Source organism: Scleropages formosus, chromosome 16 (genome assembly GCF_900964775.1).
Source record: "Scleropages formosus chromosome 16, fSclFor1.1, whole genome shotgun sequence".
Classification (NCBI taxonomy): Eukaryota; Metazoa; Chordata; class Actinopteri; order Osteoglossiformes; family Osteoglossidae; genus Scleropages; species Scleropages formosus.
Genome location: NC_041821.1, coordinates 20,622,049 through 20,646,191, shown reverse-complemented (window position 1 = coordinate 20,646,191; position 24,143 = coordinate 20,622,049). Strand labels below are relative to the sequence as shown.

Genomic DNA, 24,143 nt, shown 5'->3' with positions numbered 1-24,143 from the left:
ATATGACCTGTTTCACTATCAAACGCCTGAAGTCTGTACTGGTCTGTTTGTGCTCCGCGTACAATGTATGAAACGTAATGCATCTCAGTTATGTCAATTCATATGATAGTAATTGTAAAAAAAAAAGATCACGAGTGATATTTTGCCTGCCCAAATTAGTTACTTAATTGGATTAATTTCGTGATAAAGACCTGCCGACAGGTATTTACCCCAGTATTTGTAATTCAATTGATTCTGCAGTAGCAAAGCTTTTATGATGCGTTTTGAAGTGAAGTCCTGACCTGTTTGTGTTTAGCAAACTGCTTGTCAAGGATTTGGGGTGCTTCTGAGCCGAATCCGTAATCACATATTGACATCTGTGATGTCAGTGTTGTGTTCTGCTACCTCTCTGAAAATGATTGCCATCTCCTTTTTTTTTTTTTTTTTTCCCCCCAGAAGAGTAGGAAAGTCCCAGACCGTCAACGTCACGTAAAGAATATAGATTAACTGTAGTAGGGGTAAAGGTTCAAAACGCATAAGCATGGTTTCTGGCTCACACCTTATGCAGAATATGTTCAACAAAAGACTATGACGTGTGGATCATTCTGGACAATCTGTTGTTGTGTTTCGTTTCCTTCTGTTCTTCGGACCATGACTTGAGTTAGAGAATCTACCGCAATGAGATTTTCACATCTTAACACAACTGGTGTGAACAGCTCAGAAGTTAACGGCAGTGTGGCACAAATGGCAGGATGTGACATTTTGAGACTGGGGTGAGCTGATGAGGCGCGGAATAGGTATTTATACGTGAGTGACGGATGCCAGGATGCCCGCTTGGGAGGAACCATCAGCTCCGAGACATGCAACGAGTCAAAGCACTTTTGATGGCTTTCATTACGCGTTGTTGCTAAAGCACACCTCACAGAATTAAACTTATGATTTTAAATTATTTTCCATGTTTACCTCAACGCCTTTGGCCCTTCCTGCAGCTCCGGATAACGTCTGCTCAGCAGAGACAAATTAGAAACAACGTGTGTGATTATTTCTTTATAATTAAACTGTGCACACATAATATGCATGCTCTGAATATGCTGTAGTCATCGTACAAACACAAGATGCAGGTGTGAAGTCTGCTGTTTTTGTTTGATCAGATTTGTGCATACAATGGGTGTTAGCAATGTGCTTGATTATATTCCCTAGTTAGAATATTGAAAAGACGTTATTAATCGCTGTCCCAACTATATTCCTCCGCCAAATATTTCATGAAATGCTTTTCTTATGGGGGGCGCGGTGGTGCAGTGGGTTGGACCGGGTCCTGCTTTCCGGTGGGTCTTGGGTTCGAGTCCCGCTTGGGGTACCTTGCGACGGACTGGCGTCCCGTCCTGGGTGTGTCCCCTCCCCCTCCGGCCTTACGCCCTGTGTTGCAGGGTTAGGCTCTGGCTCCTCTCGACCCCGTATGGGACAAGCGGTTTCAGATGATGTGCGATGTGTGTGTGCTTTTCCTATGTTTTTCAAAATTGGACCGCTTGATAGAAGCAGACATTGATGGGTCATTTATGGATATGGAAAATCTTTGACAAAACATTCAAGAAACCTTTGCTATCATGTTCCATACCAGGAAATTATGCATTCACACTGCTGCTGTTTGGCTGAATGACTTGAAAAGCCTTACATCTTACATGATATCTTAGATCTATATTGAAAGTCTGTGTTTTTTTTTTTTTACAGCTGTGGCCATGACAACCAAAGCCAATTAAGGGACTGATAACTGAATGTGAATTATTAACCAGCTTTAAACGGGTCAAACAAATTCATGACAAGCAGAAAGCTTAGAAATATTGATGTTTACCCTGAATCTGAGGTCTCGGTGCATCTGCAAATGGTGCAGTTTCCAAGCAACCTAGCTGAGAAACCACCCACATGGTTTTTGCAGTCAGGCAATATGACAGCAGTGTTTGATAAAATGTCTTTAGGGCCCGGTGTTTAGGCGCTACACATTCCACATGAAGTCATTGCTTCCCCCCCCCCACCCTCCTGTCTGACACGTTCTTGCTTCTTCTGGCTCTCCGGTTGCTCTCTGTGACAGCATTAATAGCTGTGGATCTGCATTTATGGATCATTTTATTGGTGCTTGTAATTTCAGCAGTACAAGTCAAGCTCTGGAATGCGTAATGGAACATGAAATGTTAAAGGTGGAGCCTTTAATGCAGTAATGCCATCTTCCTGCCTCCTACCTTCCACTATGGCTTTAGTGATGTAAGAAATTAAGAGATTAATTTCTTTTTAATATTTCAACTTTTAAGAAATATTTCTGCTGAACGCTGCGTTCCTTTAAAATCGTGCTTTAAAAATTAAAGGCCGTGCCGTCGTGTAACGGGACCGAACGAAGCGGCTCGAATCGCCCAGATGGTTGGACAATTGATTGGACAATGTTGTGTCACTAAATTGTGGCAAGTTAAAGAGATATATTTTACCTTGTCAGATTCAGAGATTATACTGAAAAGCTGACTCACACTATTCTAGCTATGGTACCGTGTTTATTTACCGAAAGTGGTTGCAACAGAATTTCTCAAGTGCGTTCACACCCACTTAATGCTTCGGTGAAGCCAAGCAGACAGCTTTGTCTGTTCACACAGACCCGGCCTCTCTCTGTAAAGTGTCGCTTGCCAGGGTGACGTCAGCACCCGAGGTTCGATTACAACCAGGATTCAATGACAAACTGCTGTGGGCGTAGACCTGCCACCTGCCTCATCTCACCCGTTACTTCTTTGTTCTGATCGGTCCCTCATTTGTCTTCCAGGGATAAAGTTCTTCGATGAGACACGCAGGCGCACGCACACACGTGCTTCAGCGTTTAGTTCTTCAAGAGAAATGTAATAGAAACACATGCTTTCAAAGCCATTTGCTAAGCCATGTTTGCAGTGACAGATGTAGAAATAATGTTGGGCATCATATTCCATGCTGAATTTGTTTCAGTTGCAGAAACTTTGTAATATGGCATAATTTTTTTTTTTTTTTTTTTTTTTTTTTTTTTGCAATATTAAATATTATTATTCTTTGTAGGATAAGAAGATGCTACTTCGATTCCATTGAGGCACCTCTTATGTTTGCGAATCAGTTTTATTTTGAGCAGAACCCCTTTGGAGTAGAGCTGACCAAAAGATAGTTCAGTGCACCTTGGGCTCTGCTTCTCAATGTTCCTCGGACTTACCTGCTCCACAAAGCTGCTTTCATTTCAGTTGAATGAATATCCATGTGAGGGAGACGAGGGCAAAACCTGCTACCTTGTCCCTCTATGTGTCAGTCTAGTCCAGATGGCAGGGACATGCAGGCCACCTGAAAACCTGAACTGGGAGAAAAACAGATGTACAACGCTGCTGTACATATTTATACTATACACACTTCTCAGCATCAGCCACACTCCACATCCAGTGGCTAAAAAAATACTGTATATAGCCCTTTGGGCATTTTTCACATTTTATTTTATTATGGTATTGGAGCACATCAGTTATAAATTCTAAGCGGTGATCAAAACAAAATACACTGTAATGACAGATAAAAATCTCACCCTTTTCGTAATTACAATTAAACATGCAACCATAACGGCATGAGTATAAAAATGTGAATAATGCCATTATATGTATAGACTTTCACATTGATTCATTTAGCTGATGTTTTTCTCCAAAGCAACTTGCAATGTTAGGCTACCAACAATTATTTACCCATTTATATAGTATCTGCGTAGTTTTAGTGGAGTAACTCACAATACGTGCCTTGCTCAAGGGTACTGTAGTCAGGGGTGGAATTCAAACCTGCATCCTTGGGGGTCCAAAGGCAACAGCTCGAACCACTACACAACCAACTGTCCATGTTGTAATTGGACAAGGTGTTTAAACCAATATCAAAGCATTTCTGAGATTTTCACAGAGACTGGAAAACATGGGTCTGACAGTAAGTGCACGTTAATCTTCCATATAGTTATCAGTGTTTATATTCACAGTATTATCTCTATGGTTTTCTGGATTTTAGCATATGTATGTTCCCATCTGGACATTGCTAAACACACATTTTATCATTGAAACAGAAGATGATGAAGTTGGTAAGTAATTGTGTTAAGTACTAATTCATTCTAAAACATTAAGAAATCCCAAATTAATTTAAACATTTAATTGAGGTAAAACATTTGACACTGGAATGTAATAAATCACAGCTATGCACACATAGTTGCTTTTATTGCATCAGCTTCAAGCTTGAGCATTTTGGTCACAACACAGCAGACTTTCTAATTCCCGTCACTTTTGTTCTCAACAATAGCTGGATTAAGTGGCCGTGAGCAAGAACCAGCCCTAAATCCTTCGGAAACAACCAATTTAGGTTCCCATTTAAAACAAACTAAACTGGGCATTTCGACAAAGGCACACATCCTTCTGCTATGAAGACTGAATTGTCATTTTCACTTCTGGCTTCAACTGATATGTAATATTTTGCCTACTTTTGTGGTACAGAACTTGACAAGACAGCTCTTGGTCATTCGGATCCATCGCTTCATTTCTTAAATGTGTTTTCAAATGTCTGAACTTGTTCAAGACAAAATTCATGCTACTAAAGCTTAGTGCAAAAAATACAGAGAGAAACTGAGTGCAAGGCCATATTATTAGAAAAAGTAAAATATGGAGGTAGAAGACAGGCACTTAAATGTTATACATTTCTCTTGACAAAAATAAAGCCAATAAAAATAGAATAATTATGGATGAAGGCGAGTAAGATCATTAAGTAATGTGCGAACAGAGCATAGAAGGTTTGTTCACTTTTATGTTAGGCACGATAAGATATAAAATGCAGGGTTAATTCTTCATGGAGGATTTGATAGAATCTGCTCTATAACGGCAGCTTGCAGCGCAGTGTCACACTTCACGTCTTGGTGTGGGGTGAATGTGCCTCCTTTGGCTCTTTCCCTCAAACAGTGGTAGGTAGATAGATAGTGTATTTTACAAGAGCAATGCTGGTACCTTGTTTGACCAATATTTAAGACAGCGGTTTGACCTCATAGCTCCTGGGTTGTGGGTTCAGATCTGGCCCCAGACATGTCTGAATACTGTTTCCACATGTGGGTATATCGTTTGCTCTAGTCAGTCCTTGCGTCGTGGTTAATTGCCATGTTACCCTTGGATAATGAGCATTATACAAGTGTTGTCAACACAAAAAATTAATGTAAAAAAATGTAAAATGTCCTAATATCAAAACTGTCCATTTGAAAGCAGACCTCGTAAGTTAAATATTTTCACCGTTTCATCATCATGTCAAAGATCGGCTTTGGATCAAAATGCCGACCACTCTATTGTGGTATTTGTAGGAACGCTCTAACACTGAAGATCCTCTTCTTCTTGGTTTCAGGTCAATCTTGTGCCTACCCAGCATCAGATGTCCAAGCTGAGTGTACTTCATGAAGTGTAAGGATGGCTTACACTACTGTATAAGGTCAACACGGGCTTGTCACCACTGACCCATGGCGACAAACGTTACACTGAAATACTTCATCAAGCGTAAAGATACGTCAACAAAATAGTATTTTAATAGTAAGAAATACCTCATTCTGCACTAGCTTGTAATTTAATGATTTTTGTCTCATTGTCATGACAATTCAGTCAGATAATATACTGTGTAATATCTAGTACGTACACATATTGTGCTGCTTGAAAGTATGCCCTTGTGTTCCTTAGTTTTACCACAAAATAGTGATTTAATGAAGATCAGTGTTTGTCACGTGACATAACAGGTGTGTGATGATCAATTCCATGTGTTGCTTTAGAGGAGATCATGTGTGTAGTAGAAACACGCAAGTAGTGGAGGTGTGAAAATAAGTGAAGTCCAAGTTGGTAGGTTAAAACAAGTAGGTACATAGAATGAATGAATGAATGAGCGAGCTTTATTGCCAAGTATGTTTACACATTCAAGGAATTCGTCTTGGTGACAGGAACTTCCACAGCACAGACAGAATGACAGTGACAAGACACAGATAATAAAACTAGAGTGGGTTAATAAAAGATAAAAAAGAAAAATATACTGAGTATAAAGTACACAATATACAAAATAGACACTAGACATTATATGTTTGTATAAGTATGTTATATACAATGCAAGGGAAAGTAAATAAGCGATATGATGTGAAAAATAAATATAAATAGCGTTATGTATTGCACTGGTTTACTCTCTAGGGGGGGGATTTAGCTGTTCATAAGGTAGATGGCTGGAAAGAAACTTTTCTTGTGCCTGGCTGTCCTGGTGCTCAGTGCACTGTAGCGTCGGCCAGACGGCAAAAGTTCAAAGAGGAAGTGGCTTGGGTGCGAAGGGTCTAGGATGATCTTGCCAGCCCTTTTTCTCACTCTGGACGAGTACAATTCTTGGAGAGTGGGGGGGTGTGCCGATGATTCCTCCAGCCGTCCGGACTATCCGCTGTAATCTTCCGAGGTCTGATTTTGTAGCCGAGCAGAACCAGACGGTTATAGAGGCGCAGAGGACAGACTCGATGACTGCAGAGTAGAATTGCATCAGCAGCCTCTGTGGCAGATTGAACTTCCTCAGCTGGCGAAGGAAGTACAACCTCTGCTGGGCCTTCTTCACAATGGAGTCTATGTGGAGCTCCCACTTCAGGTCCTGTGAAATGGTGGTACCCAGGAACCATCATGACTCCACTGTTGCCAGTGCTGTTCATGATGGTGAGCGGGGATAATGTTAAGGTGTTTCTCCTGAAGTCCACAATCATCTCAACCGTTTTGAGCGTGTTCAGCTCCAGGTTGTTATAACTGCACCAGACAGCCAGCTCTTGGACCTCCTGTCTGTAAGCAGACTCGTCACCGTCCTGGATGAGGCCGATGAGCGTGGCGTCATCTGCGAACTTCAGGAGCTTGACAGAGGGGTCTTTTGCAGTGCAGTCGCAGGTGTGTAAATCAAAAGCATGTATTAGGTTTATACATTTATTTTAAAATTTCATACAAGAATAATGCCCATCCCTACAGGGTTCACATACTCTCAGGCAGCACTGATATATAATATATGGCAGTATGTATATATTATATTGAAATAGCGTACAGCACTCGAGACCAGCGCACACGTTGCCCTCAAAATGAGTCACGTTTCTTGCGCAGTTTTCTTTAGTTTAACAGGATTTGCATGACAAACATTTTCCATCTGGATTTTTGGCCCAGATTTCCAAAGTGTCATTGTGGTGATTACTAATGTTGTTATTACAAGGCTGCCTCTCTCTCCAGGGTCTCCGTCTGTCAGTCACGTGTTCGCGTGTTGCGAGCTGCGTCCTGCTGCAGCTGCGGCTCGATCGTGTTCTCCTCCCTGAGAACTTCGCTCCTGCCATTTCAACTCACCACTCTTTTGGACCTAAGTCAACTGTCTAAGTCAGCACAGGCCTGGCAACTGCCAAGAGCCAAAGTTCCGAGAGATCTGTGAATGTCGTGTAAGTGAAACCAGAGCGGCGGTACCGGCGTAATCCTGAGAAAGAACCACACAAGTTGCTGTGCACTTTCGCTCCCAGTTCCGGTTTAGTAAACACACACACAATACACAACACACAAGTGCAGACGAAGTACAGAGGGAAGGAGTGAGGAACAGAAACATCACTCATCTCAAGTGTGTGTTGCAGAGTCTGTCTTGCGTGTCCGAGTGTGTGTGTGTGTGAGAGAGAGAGAGGAACGGAGCGAGAAAGAAAGCAGAGAAGGCGAGGCACGCAGGTCTCTCTAGTGGGGAATGCGAGTGGCCGGCCTGAGAAGGGTTTTTTTTTTCCACCCCTGAAAAATAAAAGTCATGTTCAGTGCTGTGAATATCCACACTCAAATGTGAGGCACCTACGCGGTTAAAAAAAAAAAAAAAAACCAGGGCATCACAGCGATTCCACGCATCTCTGCCGGGCCCGCGCGGAGAGTGAGAGGGGGACTTTTATTATTGACATCTGCAGACGTGTACTGCCAGTTTACTTTACGCCTCTGGCACTTTCCTACAGCTCGGAGTAAAAAAAAAAAAAAAAAAATGTGCTGCGCGCGTGCTGGATTAGCTCTTCGGGAACGTAGTGCGGCAGCAACCTGTAGAAGTGACCCACGAAAAGGAAAATAGGGGCATAAAAGCTCGCGCGGAGCGATGAACTGGCTGAAAAAGGTCACAGCAGCGAGAAACGCTCGATATCCACACAATATTTTTTTTATATATATATATATAAACAAACATTTCTCCCACTGTTCCACGCAGACACGCGCAGGGTGCGTCACGCGACGAGGACTCCTCCTCTCCACATCGCACTCGGCGGTGAAGGAGGAGGAGGAACAGTCACAGCACTTCGCCCCCTCCACTCCACCTTTCCGTCGGCCTGCGCTCGTTTGTCGGAGCGCGCCGCGGATTTTCCCTCCCTTCCCGGCTACGACAGAAATGACCGAACAGGCGTTTGTATGATGACTTAAACTGCGGCGAGGAGGAGGAAGAGGAGAACGGCGGCGGCGGAGGAGACCTGACGACGCCGGTCTGAGTGAACAAGGTGTGACAAGGAGTGGCTCACAACTGGAATGAGCTGGGGGGAGAAAACGGAGTGGCACACGGGTAAAATAGAGTGTGAAACGCGGTAAGTAGTAGCGGAAAGTAAATATGGAGTAAAAGTGGCATTTTCGCCTTCGCGGTGGGCGCGAGGAGCGCGGCACTGACTGACTTCCAGTTCTTCTCAAGCCAGGTAACGTTGTTGTTATTGTTGTTTTACCGTCTCGCAACTAGCAAGTTGTTCAAGTTTTTTCCTGAGGAGCAGCGCGCCCTCGAACGCGGCGGATGGGAGCTTAGTTTGGGCCAGGTTCGCTTCCTTCCCAAGATAAAAGTACGGTATTTGTGTTTATTCGTTAGAAAATGCCGTGTTTCGTGGCTGGAGTCAGGTACCGCAGCCGAGGGAATTATTACTTGTTCTGCCGGAAAAGTCCTTCCGCGAAACGCGCCGCGCTCGGGCGGTTGCATGAGTGTGAAGTCGGCGCGTGCGCGCTCTGCCGCGTGCTCTGCTGCTTCGCGCCCTGTTTATTATTATGTGCGATCGCTCATACGGAGCACCGGAGGGTGTAAAACACCTACGTAAAGTTTTAGAAACCGTGTCCAGCGGAGCCAGTGCTTATCCCCCGAAGTGTCCACGTAGGTGTAGGTTTTAGGCAGTTTTTTTTTTTTTTTTTTTTTTTTTTTTTTAAATTTTTTAAAAACGCTACGGCACCTGAAGGGTTTGAAACAGACTCGCACGCGCGGTGAGAACAGTCCCAACAGACACACACAGACAGACAGACACGCGCGCGCGCACACACAGCCGGGCGGTTCCGTTGTTGTAGTGCGAAACATTTCTGCGTTCGGGCGTGTGGATATATATTGTGCGGTTGTGCGACCCTTCCAGCTGTGCTTTAGGAGAAAACCTCTGTCTTCGTGCTTCTCTTTCAGCTCAGGGTTTCATGATTTTCTCCTCCATTCGAGCTAAGATTACGTGTTATTGAAACGGTACCGACCCAAAATCAGCCGTATACACTTTCAGTCTTATGAAAACTGTTACAGGTGAACTCAGTACATCTTGATTTTTGGTGAAACTCGTTGAAATGAATTAGTTCCTTAGTCACTTTATTGCTGAAAGGACCAGAATAATTAATTGCTTTATTAACTGTCAACTCTAATGTTCTTTTAAAGGAGAAAATTAACATTGTTCACTTGAGGTGCTGTTCTCAATGTATGAATTCTTTTGAACAGGTAAACAGAGTGAGTCAATAACAGGAGTCCTGAGAAGCGCCTGTCTGATCCACCTGAACTCTGTTTGCACAGTGAATCTTTAAAGTAAAACATTTGGAAGCCAGGACTCTTTTTTTTTTTGTTTTCTCATTATAGCCTAAATATTTGATATGTCTGATTTTTAAACTTAACATGTGTATTGCCAAATATGAACATCATAATGAAGAGCAAGGGAAACAGCTTTCTGGTAGGTGCTCTGTATCTTTGTAGTTTTCACCAAGAATACTATTTATACACACGCACACAGTCTGAACCGCTTGTCCCATTCGGGGTCACGGGGAACCGGAGCCTACCCGGCAACACAGGGCGTAAGGCCGGAGGGGGAGGGGACACACCCGGGACGGGACGCCAGTCTGTCGCAAGGCACCCCAAGCGGGACTCGAACCCCAGACCCACCGGAAAGCAGGACCCGGTCCAACCCACTGCACCACCGCGCCCCTGTCACTATTTGTATACACATGTGAAAATATTTGGTTAAGCCTTTCTTTGAAATGATATTCAACATGTAGTTTTCGGAACTTAGTGTCACTGAGGCTGTTTTTACTCACTGCACGTTATCTTCTCCCCAAATCCAGAAAAACGGCCTTCTGGCTTTGAATTCCATCTTTCATAGTGTTGTGTTATACTGTGGAGAAATTAGGTATGTGTTGTGTACACATGCATGCATTTTGTGAACACGGACTGTTTATCTTGGTACTTGTGTGGAATGTAACAGTCCAGAGCTAATTTTAGAGAGTGTTTTTCAGTGGTTTGTGGCAGCATCAAAGAATAAATGGTTGTTTAACTGCCAAAGGCTGAATATAGAATTTCTGATAATTAGTTCATGAGCTTTGTCTCGCATTGCTGTTACAGAAATTGAAGTAACAAAGAAGCAGAATTTGGTTGTAGTTTATCAAAGCACCCATGCAATTAATGTCATGTATATCAATATTTTGATTCTTTTCTCTGCCCATCTTTAAACTGTCTCTTGGATCAGAGTCAGGATCTCCTCCATGTTTGATTATTGTTTAAAGGGAGCAGTCATAGACTATTTATAAGGACGCTAGAAGCTGTGGCTTACAGTTCACTGTGGTGTGTGTGTGTTTTTTTTTTTTTTTTTTTTTTTTTTTTTTTTCCTTTGCTCTGTAAATGGCAAATTCTCAGTCATTTGTGTTGACCAGGCCAATTTTCAGACTGGTACCCCCTTCGCAGTATGCTGTAAATCATGGAGAGAATGCGTAGGTCATATGGCACACAGAGGTGAGACAGCTTTTGACCCTTACATAACCATTCTGTAATTTCTTGCACCATTTTTTAGTTTAGTGAAAATTTCTGGTTGTTCAGTTCACCACAATTGTAATTGTACAACTCTGAACTACAGTGCTGAATAACCCCCCCCCCCCCCCCCCCCCCCCCCGAATACTAGTGGTTTCTGGTTCTACTCATAGTGGCAGTTTGCTGTATGCCCTCGGAATTCATGCCTGGTGACCTTCCGTGTGACATTCATTGTCTGTAATTGAGCTTCTCAATGCCAGTATTGTGGTGTAACTTTGGGAATTTAAGTTTATAGTTTGTATGTTACGTCAGTCATTCGTTTCATTGACATGTGCTTAACTAAAATTAAAATGTTCTGCAAATGTTCTAAAACGGGTAGCATCAGCTGAGCCTTCATGCTTCTCATTTTCTGTGTGACGCATTGTCATACTTTTTTCTTAGTGGTATTATAGTATGTAGTATTTTGGAGTTGTGACATTCTCAGTACTTATTTCAGGAAATTACCGTATAGAACCCTTTCACAAAGTAAATGCCATATTTAGACACACATGGTGTCAAATACACACACACACACACTTTCTGAACCGCTTGTCCCACACGTAGTCGCGGGGAACCGGAGCCTACCTGGAAACACAGGGCGTGAGGCCGGAGGGGGAGGGGACACACCCAGGACGGGACGCCAGTTCGTCGCAAGGCACCCCAAGCGGGACTCGAACCCCAGACCCACTGGAGAGCAGGACCCAGTCCAACCCACTGCGCCACTGCGCCACCGCACCCCCCTGGTGTCAAATAGAAAATTGGAATAATGAACATTCACTTCCCAAGCAAAAAAAGGGGGGGGGAAACACACTGATATAGACACTTATGTCTTTCAATATTTAAATATTATTGGAATCATAATATTAATTCTAAATTGCTGTTGTCACGTTGGCTCTTGTCGGCACCACAGTGTATAAAAATCAGTGACTTACTCCACTTTTTGAATTCTTTTTCCAGAAGAATCAGTAGTTTTATATGAATGCTGTGTTTTTTTTTTTGTTTTTTTTTTTTTTTTTTTTTTTGAAGTATGATAATGGTGTGGTATAGTAAAAGTAAGAGTAATATTAATATGTTGACACAATCTATCAAGGTAATGAGTGAGTCACTTCTCAAGCAATAAACACATTTTTAAAGTGAAATATAATTCTTTTCTGAACTTGGCTTCTAGGATATAATGCATCTCATCATTCCAAACAAGTCTCTGGAAAGTAGCAGGTTGAAAAAGCACCAGTTCCTTGTTTGCCCGAGTGCCTGATTCCTTGCTCACATGGCTGACTTGCCATTGGCATGCAGTAAAGTTGGACATGGTGGATGTGGTGGTGGGGGCTTGTAAAGCATGGAAGAATCAAGAAGAATACATTTAGACTCTAATGGGTCCCAAAGGGAAGTTAACTCAAAGGCTCAGATAATTTTGCAACATTAAAGAAAGCAAGAACTGTACAGTTGTCCATGGACTTCATGTATTTTTTTTAAATGGGGAACCTTTCCAAAATGGAGCCCTATAGTTCATGTGACTTTTAAAATGAATTTTCTTGTCTGTGTTCAGATTCTGTGAATTCACTGAAGTTATGGAAGCTGGGCTATTTTTGAGGCAGTCTCCTCCCACCTTGTCTGTGTTTTGTGGTATGGATTACTCTAGCTGCAGAAACTTGGTTTACTATGCTGCTTTGCCTTGCCTGATGGGACATGGAAGTGCGAATACAACGTTGTCTTTCTTTTGGGACCTGTCAGAGCAACAAAGTTTAATTCTTCCCTTATGGATTCTACATAATCTCCTTCATTAGTGGGATGGTAAATACAAAAGGACTAAGTTTTTATATTGAGAGCCTACAAGCTTTAGTATGTCGCAAGCAAGGTGCATGCCTGAGGTCGTGTATATGTGGTCTGGAGTTGTAAAGAAAGCAGTTAATTTCCATCACTGACTCATGCTATGCCACTGAAAATTCTCCATTGGTCATAAATGAGATTGGTATAAACACAGTTTATATACTTGACTATACCTCCTGGTGAGAAGTAATGCATCTGCTGGTGAATTTTCACAAGTTTGCATAGTGTCTTAACTGTAAAAATAGGCCTTGGATTAGCTTTTGGAGTTTATTGTTCTAAATGATACCAATAACAGATTAACGCAGTGTTATTGGTGTTAAGATAGCGATGAGCATATTAAATTGTCTGTATTGAAACACTCGTGTGAGCGTAGGTGACAGTTTTTAGTTGTAATGCTTAAATGGAAGTTTTTTTTGACAGCAGGTTGAAAGTGTGTGTATTTTTAGTTGTTAAATTAAATGGAAAGATGGGGGAGAAGTCAACATGCACTGTCCTCCAGTGATCGTTGGATCACCAATGAAGTTCGCCTTTGTTTCTGGAACATTCCGAAGTATACAGATGGCTGTACTATTTCCCCTATTTTTCCATGTGCTTTAAATGAGGTTCGAAAAAATTTTGCTTTATAGAGAAGTGATTGGATGAAAATAATGCTCACGTTGAATTTAGCCTTAAGGGGTTGGCATAGATTATAACTGATTGAATCTTGGTAGCAAATGAACAGCTGCAATAAGTTAGCTCTTTAGCTGGTTGATAAACATTAGCACTTCTGTGTGCTTAGGTCTACATACTTTTGCATATGTTTAACTGTGTGTGAATAGAACAGTGTTAACTTATGCAATAAGTTCATCCATTTATGTTGTGTGAGTTGCCCTATAATCATGAAATCTGCAGCTTTGCCTCAGAATTGTTCCTCTCCAGACAGTGGTTCTTAGTTACATGACCCCCCCATGCAATGTTTTAGCTGTAGTTGAATATTCTACCTGTTTAACTATTAATCTTAGTGACCTGTGTCTCAGCAACATTATCTCTGAGACAGCTGTTGTCCCTTTAAGTAACGTTTTATTTTTTCATTCATTACCACAGCCTGAATGTGGTAATGAAGATGATTTCCTAAGAAACTGGTCAATATCTCCTTCCTTTTTCTATAACTGTATTAGAAATCTGCTATGTAGATTTACTTTGATATTGTAGTTCTGTCAATCTTTGTTTTAGGTTCACTAATTTTTGGCCAGTTAGGATTGTTGGTCATTTTGCTGCTGGGTTATTTAGCATCGGGACCAGTCATGTGAGAGAAGTTCAACATTAACTTTTGAAATTCAAAACCTCACCCAAAAAGGTTGAAGTTCTTTGGCATCTGAGTTTTTAAGCAGAGCAGGACAAATTGAACTTCTGACTCTTAGCACTGAGTTTTTTTGTTTTTTTTTTTTGGTCAAAATTTTCACTTTAATTTTTAATCTAACTACAGCATTTGATCAATCAATATGACACCAATATGCTTCACCACTGAGGTGTATCACTGTTTTCTTCTTTTTCTTAGAACTTAGGTTGACACTTTATTTTTTATAAATTAAAAGAAAAAGCTAAAAGCCTGCTGTTTCATATGAATGTCTCGGTTTTGGTATTAGGCGCCCTCAGGCTTGAGCAATGTTTAACAAAGCACAAAGTGGCCATGCCTTTCTTGTCTGAGTTGTTCATTCACATTGATGTGTGGAGGTATGGACGGGATGTGGAGGGGCTGTATGGTGGCTGGGATCCGTTGCGATTCCCAGGAACATCTCCACGAGCCGATGCGGACCCAGCTTGGTGATAACACGCCAGCTGTACGGGTGTGCTCTCCGCGGTCAGGTAGACAGCTTGCTGTTGCCTCAGCTGACCTTTTATCGGTGTGTGATGCCAAACGAGTCGCTGTGCAGCTGCTGCCTCCTGAGCAAAGGGATGGCTGTTGTCTGTCGGGTTTCCCAACAACTGGGAGCATTCAAGTAGAAGGCAGCGCGAACCTAGAAATGAGGAACGCGGTCTGATCTGGGCTGACTTTTACAGCACTTGTCAAAACACGCCTCTTCTTTGTAACACAAGCTAATAATAGACTCCATTCAAACGTAGCCTTTGCTGAGAGTTGCCGCCAAATGGACAGGCTGCGCTACGGCAGTTGGATGAGACGTAAATGATGCAGAAAACCGTATCTTCATTCAAATCCTCTTGGTCAGCATGGTGATAAGCTGTAAAGCTCAGGTTATGTCAGTTACATCTTGGACAGGCCAAGGAGAATTAAATGTCACGATGAGAGAACACAGATTGTTTCAAATACCTATTTGAGTCTCAAATCTTAAGTTTACTTTATAAGCAAGCACAGTGCTGACATCAAGTTGGACTGTTGAGGCTTTTGGCTAATGCTGATTGTTAAAATAGCGGCAAAGCATGCTTTCTTTTTAACAGTGTTTCCGTGCCCCTTACTGCTTTGCTACCCTGTCCTGTGGTGTTTTTTTTTTTTTTTTTTTTTTTCCCCCCCTTTTCTTTTCTCACAGAACTATGACTTTCAGGTATATTTTTAGGAGGTAATACTGAGTAGAACCAGTAAAGCCATTTACATTTTTCAAACGATATGAAAAAGAGTACGTGTCTCTCTTTAGTCAAGCAAGGGCAGGTCTAGACTAGGCTGTCATAGTTGATTATCCTAGATTAGAATGTCCCTGCTCGCATGTGAACTTGTTGCTCAACTTTCAAATTCATACATTTCCCGGGCCTTTTGTGAAAGTCTGATGCTTTGTGAGTCAGAGAAAGAAGCCTGGGTAGAGTTCATAGCTGATGTTCAAGAAACCAGAAACACCCACACAACAGACACCAAACATGTTCTGAGGAGGAATCCCAGACATACACTGCTAATTAACGCAGTCGGCCAGCCAGGTATGGCTGTAAGGAGCCGCATCGGTGATCTGCACGTCCAGACTGTGCTCTTGGAAGTTACACTGATTGTACTTGAGCTTCTTGCTGAGGTGTAGTTAGACATTTGCCTCCATACTGCAGCTCTGAGGCCTTAGATCCATGTGGGCTTGCTACCAATGATGCATCTGAGCAGTACATGAATTATTAGAAATTTATATCGAATGTAATAATTCATCAGGTATTCACGGTATATTGTGCAAAAAAAAAAAAAACAAGCAATCAAGTGTTTAAGATGTTCATTTGTGGCCATTTAAGTGGTTTTGCCGTGAAAATCTGCAAGTGATTGTTGAAAAGGATGACGGTGACAGTGCGTTGCCATTTGTGTGTGCCAGGTGGTATGGTAACTGTTCCTGTTTACAAAACGTCTCTTGCTGGTATCCAAAGGAGCCACCACATTATTTTCTTTTCAATATGTGTATAAATATAAGCACCACCCTTTTCTGCATTGTATACATGAACACAGGGTCTCTTTGTACTGTTATTAGCAATCATGTGACTTTGTACTTTCCCAGGGAAACAAATCTCGGTTTGATTAATACTGTGATGACGTCCAGACAAATTATTGTTTTCCAGCTTTAGGAGCCTGTGTATTAGTGAAGAGGGTGGTAACACACTTTGGAACATTGGGGCACAATTTCTGTGGTCATTGTTTTTCCACTTTCTCATAAGTCAGTCTTGGAGGTCATTTAAAGATTGGAGGGCACCTTCTCTCCTGCAGGGCCAGGGGCTCAACTGCTATTTGAGGAAACCTGTTGGGTATGGAATGTTCTTTGTCCTGGAACTTCACACAATGTTCGTGTGTGTGCTTTTAACTATATAAATTATTTGTGAGCAGCGCTTACAGTTTCCACTGTTTAATCTGCATTGCAACACAAAGGTTAGACTTTTATTGTTTACATTTAGGTTACAGTCATGTCTGGGTTCAGTGATTGTCCTTAACTCCTCCACAGATGGTCAGAATGGGGTAGGACCCTGAAGTGTGGATTTTGGATGGACCAAGTGCTGGACCTCCACCTGGCTGGGTTTTCCTGAGAACAGGTATTGCACCTTCACCCTGAATTACTAAAGCTGAATTACTCCCGGCAGCGGGAGGCAGTGAGGCTTTCGCTGTAAGCAGTGCTAGAACATGCTATACTTGGTATAATCGCACTTCTGAGAACTCAAACTCTCAAGTTTAACTTCAAGTACTACTACTGGTCTTAAGCATAAAAGGGACAATTTTAAAAACTTAATGTGTTATGTGTTGCTTACATAGTCTTTGCCCTTACCCCCTCAGTAATCCATGGGGGTTTTCTGAGTCTGAAATGGCTTTCTTCACAAGAATAAGCAGTCTTAACTTCCCTCTTTTCATATTTTAAATCTTCAAGGAAAATAGAATAGAAGTTGTTGGAAAAGGTTTTTTTTTCTTGTAATGATGGTTGGTACAGAAATGTGAGGATTGGTCCGAATGCTGACAGTTTTCAGCTGTTATCTTTTAGGCTTTTTCAAATTACTTTACATGAGACAATATTACGATTGACAGGATAGCCAAGACATTGATGTAAATTGATTACTGAGATACAGCAATGAGCTGTGAGTTATTAGACTGAAATTGCTTCTTGTTGGACTGTTTGGTTGCTCACTTCTGTCTTCATGTCTCTTCTGTTGTTGACTGGGTTAAATGGTGTACGACTAAGGAAAGGAAAATGTGTCCACTGCACTGTGGTCCTGATAAGATCAGAAAGCTGACTAAGCTGCTAATATTTGTCTTGCACAACCTTGGAAATCTCATATATCTAATGTATCTGTTAACATAGCCATGGAGCTGTGCTTTATTATTTGCAAAAGTATTTTTGAAGCTGGTAGGACAGAAGATATTTGGGCTTCCACACAGACATCATGCAATGGCTATATTAACGCTTTCCTGGCCTCATGTTTTTGGAACTGTTAGCCTTAAAACATTGACATTCGCTGCATGACTTCTGAGCTGTGTTTACAGCTAATTTAAATGGTTTGTCATAAAGCAGACTTTGAAGTATCACAGTGCTGGCCTAGTTATGGGGACCTTGGAAGTGTTTCTAATCTAGGAATGCTTCACTGTTTATCTTCTTACCCCTTCCCATATATTTTTGTAGGGTGTAGTTTCTTGTTTTAGCTGAATAAAAATAAACACCCATCTGAGCAGGTTGTTGTTACTGTCGGTTCATGTTACGGATTTTTCGGGAATGAGTTTTATTCATAAAGTCAGAATAATATATTATTGATTCTGTATGATGTTTATAATTGAATATTTTATTTGCCAAGCTAAGAGAGTGGCAATGACCAGAAATACATTTTGCTGGTCTGTGCCTTTAACTAGAGGTTTTTCATTTGTAGCTCTTAAACTGTGTTAAACTGCTGTAGGCAATGATTGGTGTCATGAGGGAGCTGGAATTTGGAACACATGATATTTGCTTGGTGCTGGGCAAAAAAAAGTTTGACCTAAAAAAAAAAAAACTATAAGGACTTCTTCGGGAGGGGGGCACTCGCCTCGTTCTTGAAGTCCTGAGTAAAAGTGAGATTGACTGAGAAACTACATTGATGTGTTGTGAGCCCAGTCCCTAAGACTTTTGCTGAGATGTGCATCGCTTTGGACAAAAGTCTGCTAAATGAATAAATGTAAATGTAAGGCCTTGGCAAATTGATCCTTTATCTTACTGGTTTTTACTTTATCCCCTAGCTCTTATTTTTCTTGTCCCTCCTCTTCCCTATACTCAGCAGGTGGAGACAAGTGGTGAGATGCACATTTCACGGAAGAAGACGAAGCTTCTGTTGGTGATGATGACAGTGAACCTCTTCATTTTCATTGTGGCTGAGGTGTTCCGGAATAGCAGCCAGAGCAAGCGCGCTACTAGCAAGGTTATTGTCCCCACCAAGTCTTTTTGGAAGAAGCCCTTGCCCAGTAAAGCCTATTGGAACCTGGAGCAGCAGAAGCTTGACTACATCTATAACCCCATCCTGATGGCCACAAATGGCTCCAGACTTGAGCTGCCTGACTGGTTGAATGACACAGAGGTGTCAGACTCTTGTGATGCAGACTTCAGCGTCATCACGAAGGTGAATGACTACAATTCGCTGCCGGAGCGTTTCAAGGACTTCCTGTTGTACATGAGATGCAGGTCTTACCCCATGTTGCTGGACCAACCCCACATTTGCAAAAAAAAGCCTTTCCTGCTGCTGGCCATAAAATCTCTGGCGCCACACTTTGACCGACGGCAGGCCATTCGTGAGTCTTGGGGACGAGCTGGCCGGTTGGCTAACCGCACTGTAGCGACGGTGTTCCTCCTGGGCACCACCACTGCCGTGGACCATTTCCCTGACTTGTCGGAGATGCTGCACTTTGAAAGCTCAAAACACAAGGACATTCTGATGTGGGAATACCGGGACTCATTCTTCAATCTCACCATCAAGGAGGTGCTCTTTCTGGAGTGGTTCAGCCACCGCTGCCCCACAGCAAGGTATGTCTTTAAGGGTGATGATGATGTCTTTGTCAACACCCATCGCATGATGGATTTCCTCATGACCCTAACCCCAGACAAGGCTAAAGATCTTTTTGTTGGGGATGTGATCACCAATGCTGGCCCACACCGGGACAAGAAGCTCAAATATTTCATCCCAGATAGCATGTTTGTGGGGCAGTACCCCTCATATGCTGGAGGTGGAGGTTTCTTGTACTCCGGTGACTTGGCCTTGCGGTTACACAGCGTGTCCCATCAGGTCTGCCTGTACCCCATTGATGATGTCTACACAGGCATGTGCCTCCAAAAGCTGGGACTGAGCCCCGAGAAGCACAAGGGTTTCAGAACTTTTGACATTGAGGAGAAGTACAAAAACAACCCGTGTGCATACAAGAGCTTAATTCTGGTGCATAGCAGGACTCCACAGGAGATGATTAAAATCTGGTCATGGCTGAATGACCCTGAATTAAATTGTCAATAATTCTTTGCAGAAATTCTGAAGACTCATTCTTCTCTCAGCTGACTGTCCATCTTCAGCTCTTTAAGTGTGATAACTAGTGTAGTTCACTCCAATGTGCTGTGATTAAACATAAATACTATAAACATAAATTCTATATCGGGCAGAGTTATTTATACAGTGGGGTTTTTGTGCATTCATGTAGTCTGGTCCCGCCTATGTAGCGGTCAGTTCGCTTACATGGAAGCCACTTGGAAAATTTTATACGTTGTTTTGTTTTGGGGAGAGGCCTAGTACCTGTGTGAGAGCTGCTTTAACAGCAGTTATAATTCCAGAGAAGATTCACTAAGGTCAGTTGTGTGATCCTGGTCCTCTTGGACCTGAGGCAATGATTTTCATTGCAGCTGAACTCAGCCTTGCCTGGAATTTGACTTCTTGCATTTGCAGCACTGAAATTGTGAGAGACCAAATATGTTAACTAAGCACTAGATCAATAGTATTAAACCAATTTAGTTATTCATGGAATGTCTCCAATTATTGTTTTCATTATTGAACATTTTTTCCCCAGTTTAAATAGACTATTTCAATTAGTCAATGATCATTTAATATTCTTAATCAAGTATTTAATTGTTTGAGGGCTATTCATAATCCTAGGTGAAATTGTTACAGTAACTTCACAAATAAATGAACGTTTAGTCAGCACTATGCTGGTGTGTAAGTTTTGTAAAATGTAACAAGTCATTCCATAGTGTGATTTCAAGTAGTGCCTTTAGTTTACAGGATTTAACAGGATGTGAATATTGAACTTCCGTCAGTTACAATCATGGAGTAATTCAGAGCTCAAGTGGGACAAAAATGGCATAGTGCATGGAATGCTAGAAGCAGGACTCCACACCTAGTCACTAAAGTCTATGATTTATGAAAAGTTGTGACAGTATTTGATGATTTTTTTTTTTTTCCCCCTTCCTCCTCCCCTCTTGAAAACTGTATAATTTCCTGAATTGTCCACATTGATTTATGTAGTGGGATTCATGCATTGGACCTGTTCTAAGCTGTAGGTTTCTTTTGGTCAAGGACAGGTGTTCTCAGTCTACTGTACTTCATATAGAGACTGTGTGTGTGTGTGTGTGTGTGTGTCTTAAAATGTTATGCGCACATTAATGCCAATGTTTAATATTTTTATGCAACTGTATTATATGACAAACTAGTCACAGAAATATAGATTCAGTAAAGAACTTTTTTTAAAGATCACTGTAACTTTTAAATGTTTTGTGTTTTTGTTTATTGTATTTATTTGGTTAGCAGAAAACTTTATTCATTGTTTTCTGAAACAACCTAGGCAAAGGTGCAGACCTGTGGCCATTTGATCCCCTGTCCTGTTTTTGAAACACAATGCTTTCTAGTGCCCCACATCATTTGTATTTCGTTTTCTCCACCCATTTTTTTCTTCATAATTTCACATAATAGTCATTAGTAATGTATTCTTTGTAAAAGGTAACCTTGGCTGAATGTTTAACAGTTAAAAGCCAAAGTTCAGCTTTGTTCTGAGGGATCCAAGTCAACTTGGCCTGTTGTACACAGTCTGATGTCTTGTGAACATAATGGAATAAGGAGCAACAGTATGGTGAAGATATCTTCTGGTCTGAATTTACATTCCTGGGACAACTTATTTCTTTATTACATTTATTGCATTGGATAGATGACTGAATTATTCCCAAAAGTGTTTTATATACTACACACACATCACTGTAATAAAAATAGTAATAATAAATGTCCAAAAATTGAGAAGTGCTCCTTTTTGTTTATCCCTCTGTGTTGGAGTCTCTTCTCTCACACAAGCATCCAAAAGTAACTTGACAGAATGACATTCCACCGGTCATCTGCTGCACCAGTCGCCAGTCAACCTCAACTAGCAGTTTAGGTTTATACATTGAATTGTCTGCTCCATATGTGCCTCAAAAGACTTATTTTCCTCCTTTTGATAAAAGAATTTTCAGAGGAGATGATTCTTATGTAATTTTAAGAAGCGTGGGTTGGATAGGGTCCATATTTTCTGTGGCTCTCTAAGGGAAACAGTTGAATAATCTATTAATCTGCAAGTAAGATTTGCGTGAATGCAGTGTAAAAATCTAAATGTAACGATAGTAAGATTACAAATATAGTATTTCACCACTGGTTCTTCTGTATGTTAACTTGTGCAAGTGACGCACAGTGTATTGAAGGAACAAAGAATCCACTTGTCTGCTGTACCTACTGCTACTTGTGTCCCCTGACTTCACAGTAACAGCTTTCTGTAGTTTCTCTGCTTTGCTAAAGATGAGTAATAATTTTCAGCCCACAGGAAGAAGTGGGGACCTCTAGGCGGACTCAAAGGAGCTTTTTTGACTCCTGGTCCCAGCTGGAAAAGAGTATATTAGCATCATAATTTGTACTGAAACATTGTCATCTCTGTGATGGAAGCCCTTCTTGCTGCACCTCTTTACATGCTTGTCATGTGGTTTAAAAGCTTTTACGCAATCATATGTAACGGACCACAGAGAAAGTGCCTAGTTTTAAAATCATATCAGCCAGTGTGTGATTTTAAAAAAGAGAAAAAACAGAACTACATTGCTGTTACAAAGGTCTAATATGCTGCTTCATTATATGAGCCTTATTGCTAATGGTAACACAGAAGTGATTACTGTAAACTTTGCAACCCAAAATGGTCCGATTTCTTTACCATTACATCCTTTTATTGTTTTTAATTCGTTCCCTCTTTTTCTCCCAAGTTAATGTACCCATTGTCAATATAAAAAAAAAATCTAAATCGTAAACAAATTGGACACTATTTCAACAAAATTTGTCAATGACTGCATACTAAAAATGTAATTTAGCAATACTAACCAATTTGTGCTGCCTATGTGTTATATTCTGCAGTTAAACTATGTACATTGTTCAGTATATTCAGTTCAGCCTGAACTGCTGAAAAGTCCACTATATGATTGGAGTACACAAATAAGGCTGTTTCTGACCAGAGCTTGAGATCCACTCCCATGTGGACTGTGTGGGCATCCATTCTTAATGCTGCTGTTGAATGCGGAGGGGACATCAACACATTTTTGTAGCAGGCAGGGCACCCGTATCTGAAAAGAGTGATTGCGGGAGTCTGTCAGTCATTGCCCAAGTTGTCTGTTGTGGTGAAATGTCTGGACTTTTGTACACTGATGGGTGTAAAGGTGGCTGTGTTAGCACTGATTTATCAGCACTGATATCTCACTGTGCTCTGTTGGATTGGGAAAGAATGTTTGTACTAAAAGGAGGGGAAAAAAAAAAATCTTCAGTACATCATGTATTACAGCTCATATATGAGAATTACACATTAGGGTTTTAAATGTTGCTTTGGAAGCAGTTTTGCTGACTTGTGAATAATTGTGAGAAATTGTCCAATTGTCTCATGTACATGCTTCATATTCAGTTTCATTGCCGTTTTAATAAATGGATGAAAACTGCAGTATTTTGTATTTGATACTTGACTGTAGAAAAGTTTTTGGATTTTGTTTTTTATGATTACAAATAAATTATGAGCACTTTTGTGTGGATGCAATTTTTTTTCTTTTTTTGGCTTTTTGATGAATACTCAAACTACTTTTTTTTTTTTTTTTTTTTTTTTTTTTTTTTTTAATGCCATTTTCACGTTTACCAAAAATACAAAGTGTTCTGCTCAGGCTTGATCAACTGCTCTCTGACATTGCAGCCCAAACAATGCAATTTAATGAAAGATGCTATTTCTCAGGTGCTTTAAATTTTTACTGTATGTGGTATGGGCAGTAATCTTGAAAACAGATTAAAAGAATGATAGTGTTAACCATGCAATATTCTAAAAATGCTTTCTGTATTCTGTGTAGAGCTCAAGGGAAGAGTTACTCGCACAAAGTACCTTAACATTACATTTTTGCACTGCCATGCAATAATTCAATAATTATGCCAATCATTTCAAAAAATTTCAATAATGACTAATATTCATCAGAGCGCTGGAACACAGCAGAAAGCTGCAGACTAAACTACCTTCAGAGGCCTGGACTTCCTGTCTCCACTTTGTGTCAATTCTAAATGTAAGTTCCTTCAAACTATAAGAATTAGAAAAAATACTTTGGGTGCACATGGCTGGAATTTCTCTGGCATCACCACTATTATGGTGTGCATTCCAGCAGAGATGGAAGTTGATGTCAAGTTGAGTCCGACTCAAAGGGGCCAAGGCAGGGGAGGAACAGGAACGGAAGCGGTTCGCCGGCACCTTCTTCCATGCCTATCTGGAAGGTTCAAAGATGGAACGAATGATGCAACCTCCACACCCGTTGAGCTGGACGCGAAGCCAAAACCCATCAAATGGC

At 41.2% G+C, this 24,143-nt stretch overlaps 1 protein-coding gene across 3 annotated transcripts; it reads left to right on the top strand.

The window, feature by feature from the left end:
• Positions 1 to 8,260: 8,260 nt before the first annotated feature.
• On the top strand, positions 8,261 to 23,263 carry b3gnt2a (UDP-GlcNAc:betaGal beta-1,3-N-acetylglucosaminyltransferase 2a). Of its 3 annotated transcripts, none has more exons than XM_018751014.2 (3): positions 8,261 to 8,515; positions 16,791 to 16,878; positions 18,577 to 23,263. In XM_018751014.2, the coding sequence occupies exon 3, from the start codon at positions 18,598 to 18,600 to the stop codon at positions 19,795 to 19,797; it is 1,200 nt and encodes a 399-aa protein (XP_018606530.1). In that variant the 5' UTR covers positions 8,261 to 8,515; positions 16,791 to 16,878; positions 18,577 to 18,597; the 3' UTR covers positions 19,798 to 23,263. The 3 variants fall into 3 exon arrangements, with proteins under 3 accessions (XP_018606530.1, XP_018606528.1, XP_018606529.1); XM_018751012.2 differs by having other exon boundaries at positions 8,261 to 8,599; XM_018751013.2 differs by having other exon boundaries at positions 8,261 to 8,704.
• The last annotated feature ends 880 nt before the right edge of the window (positions 23,264 to 24,143 follow it).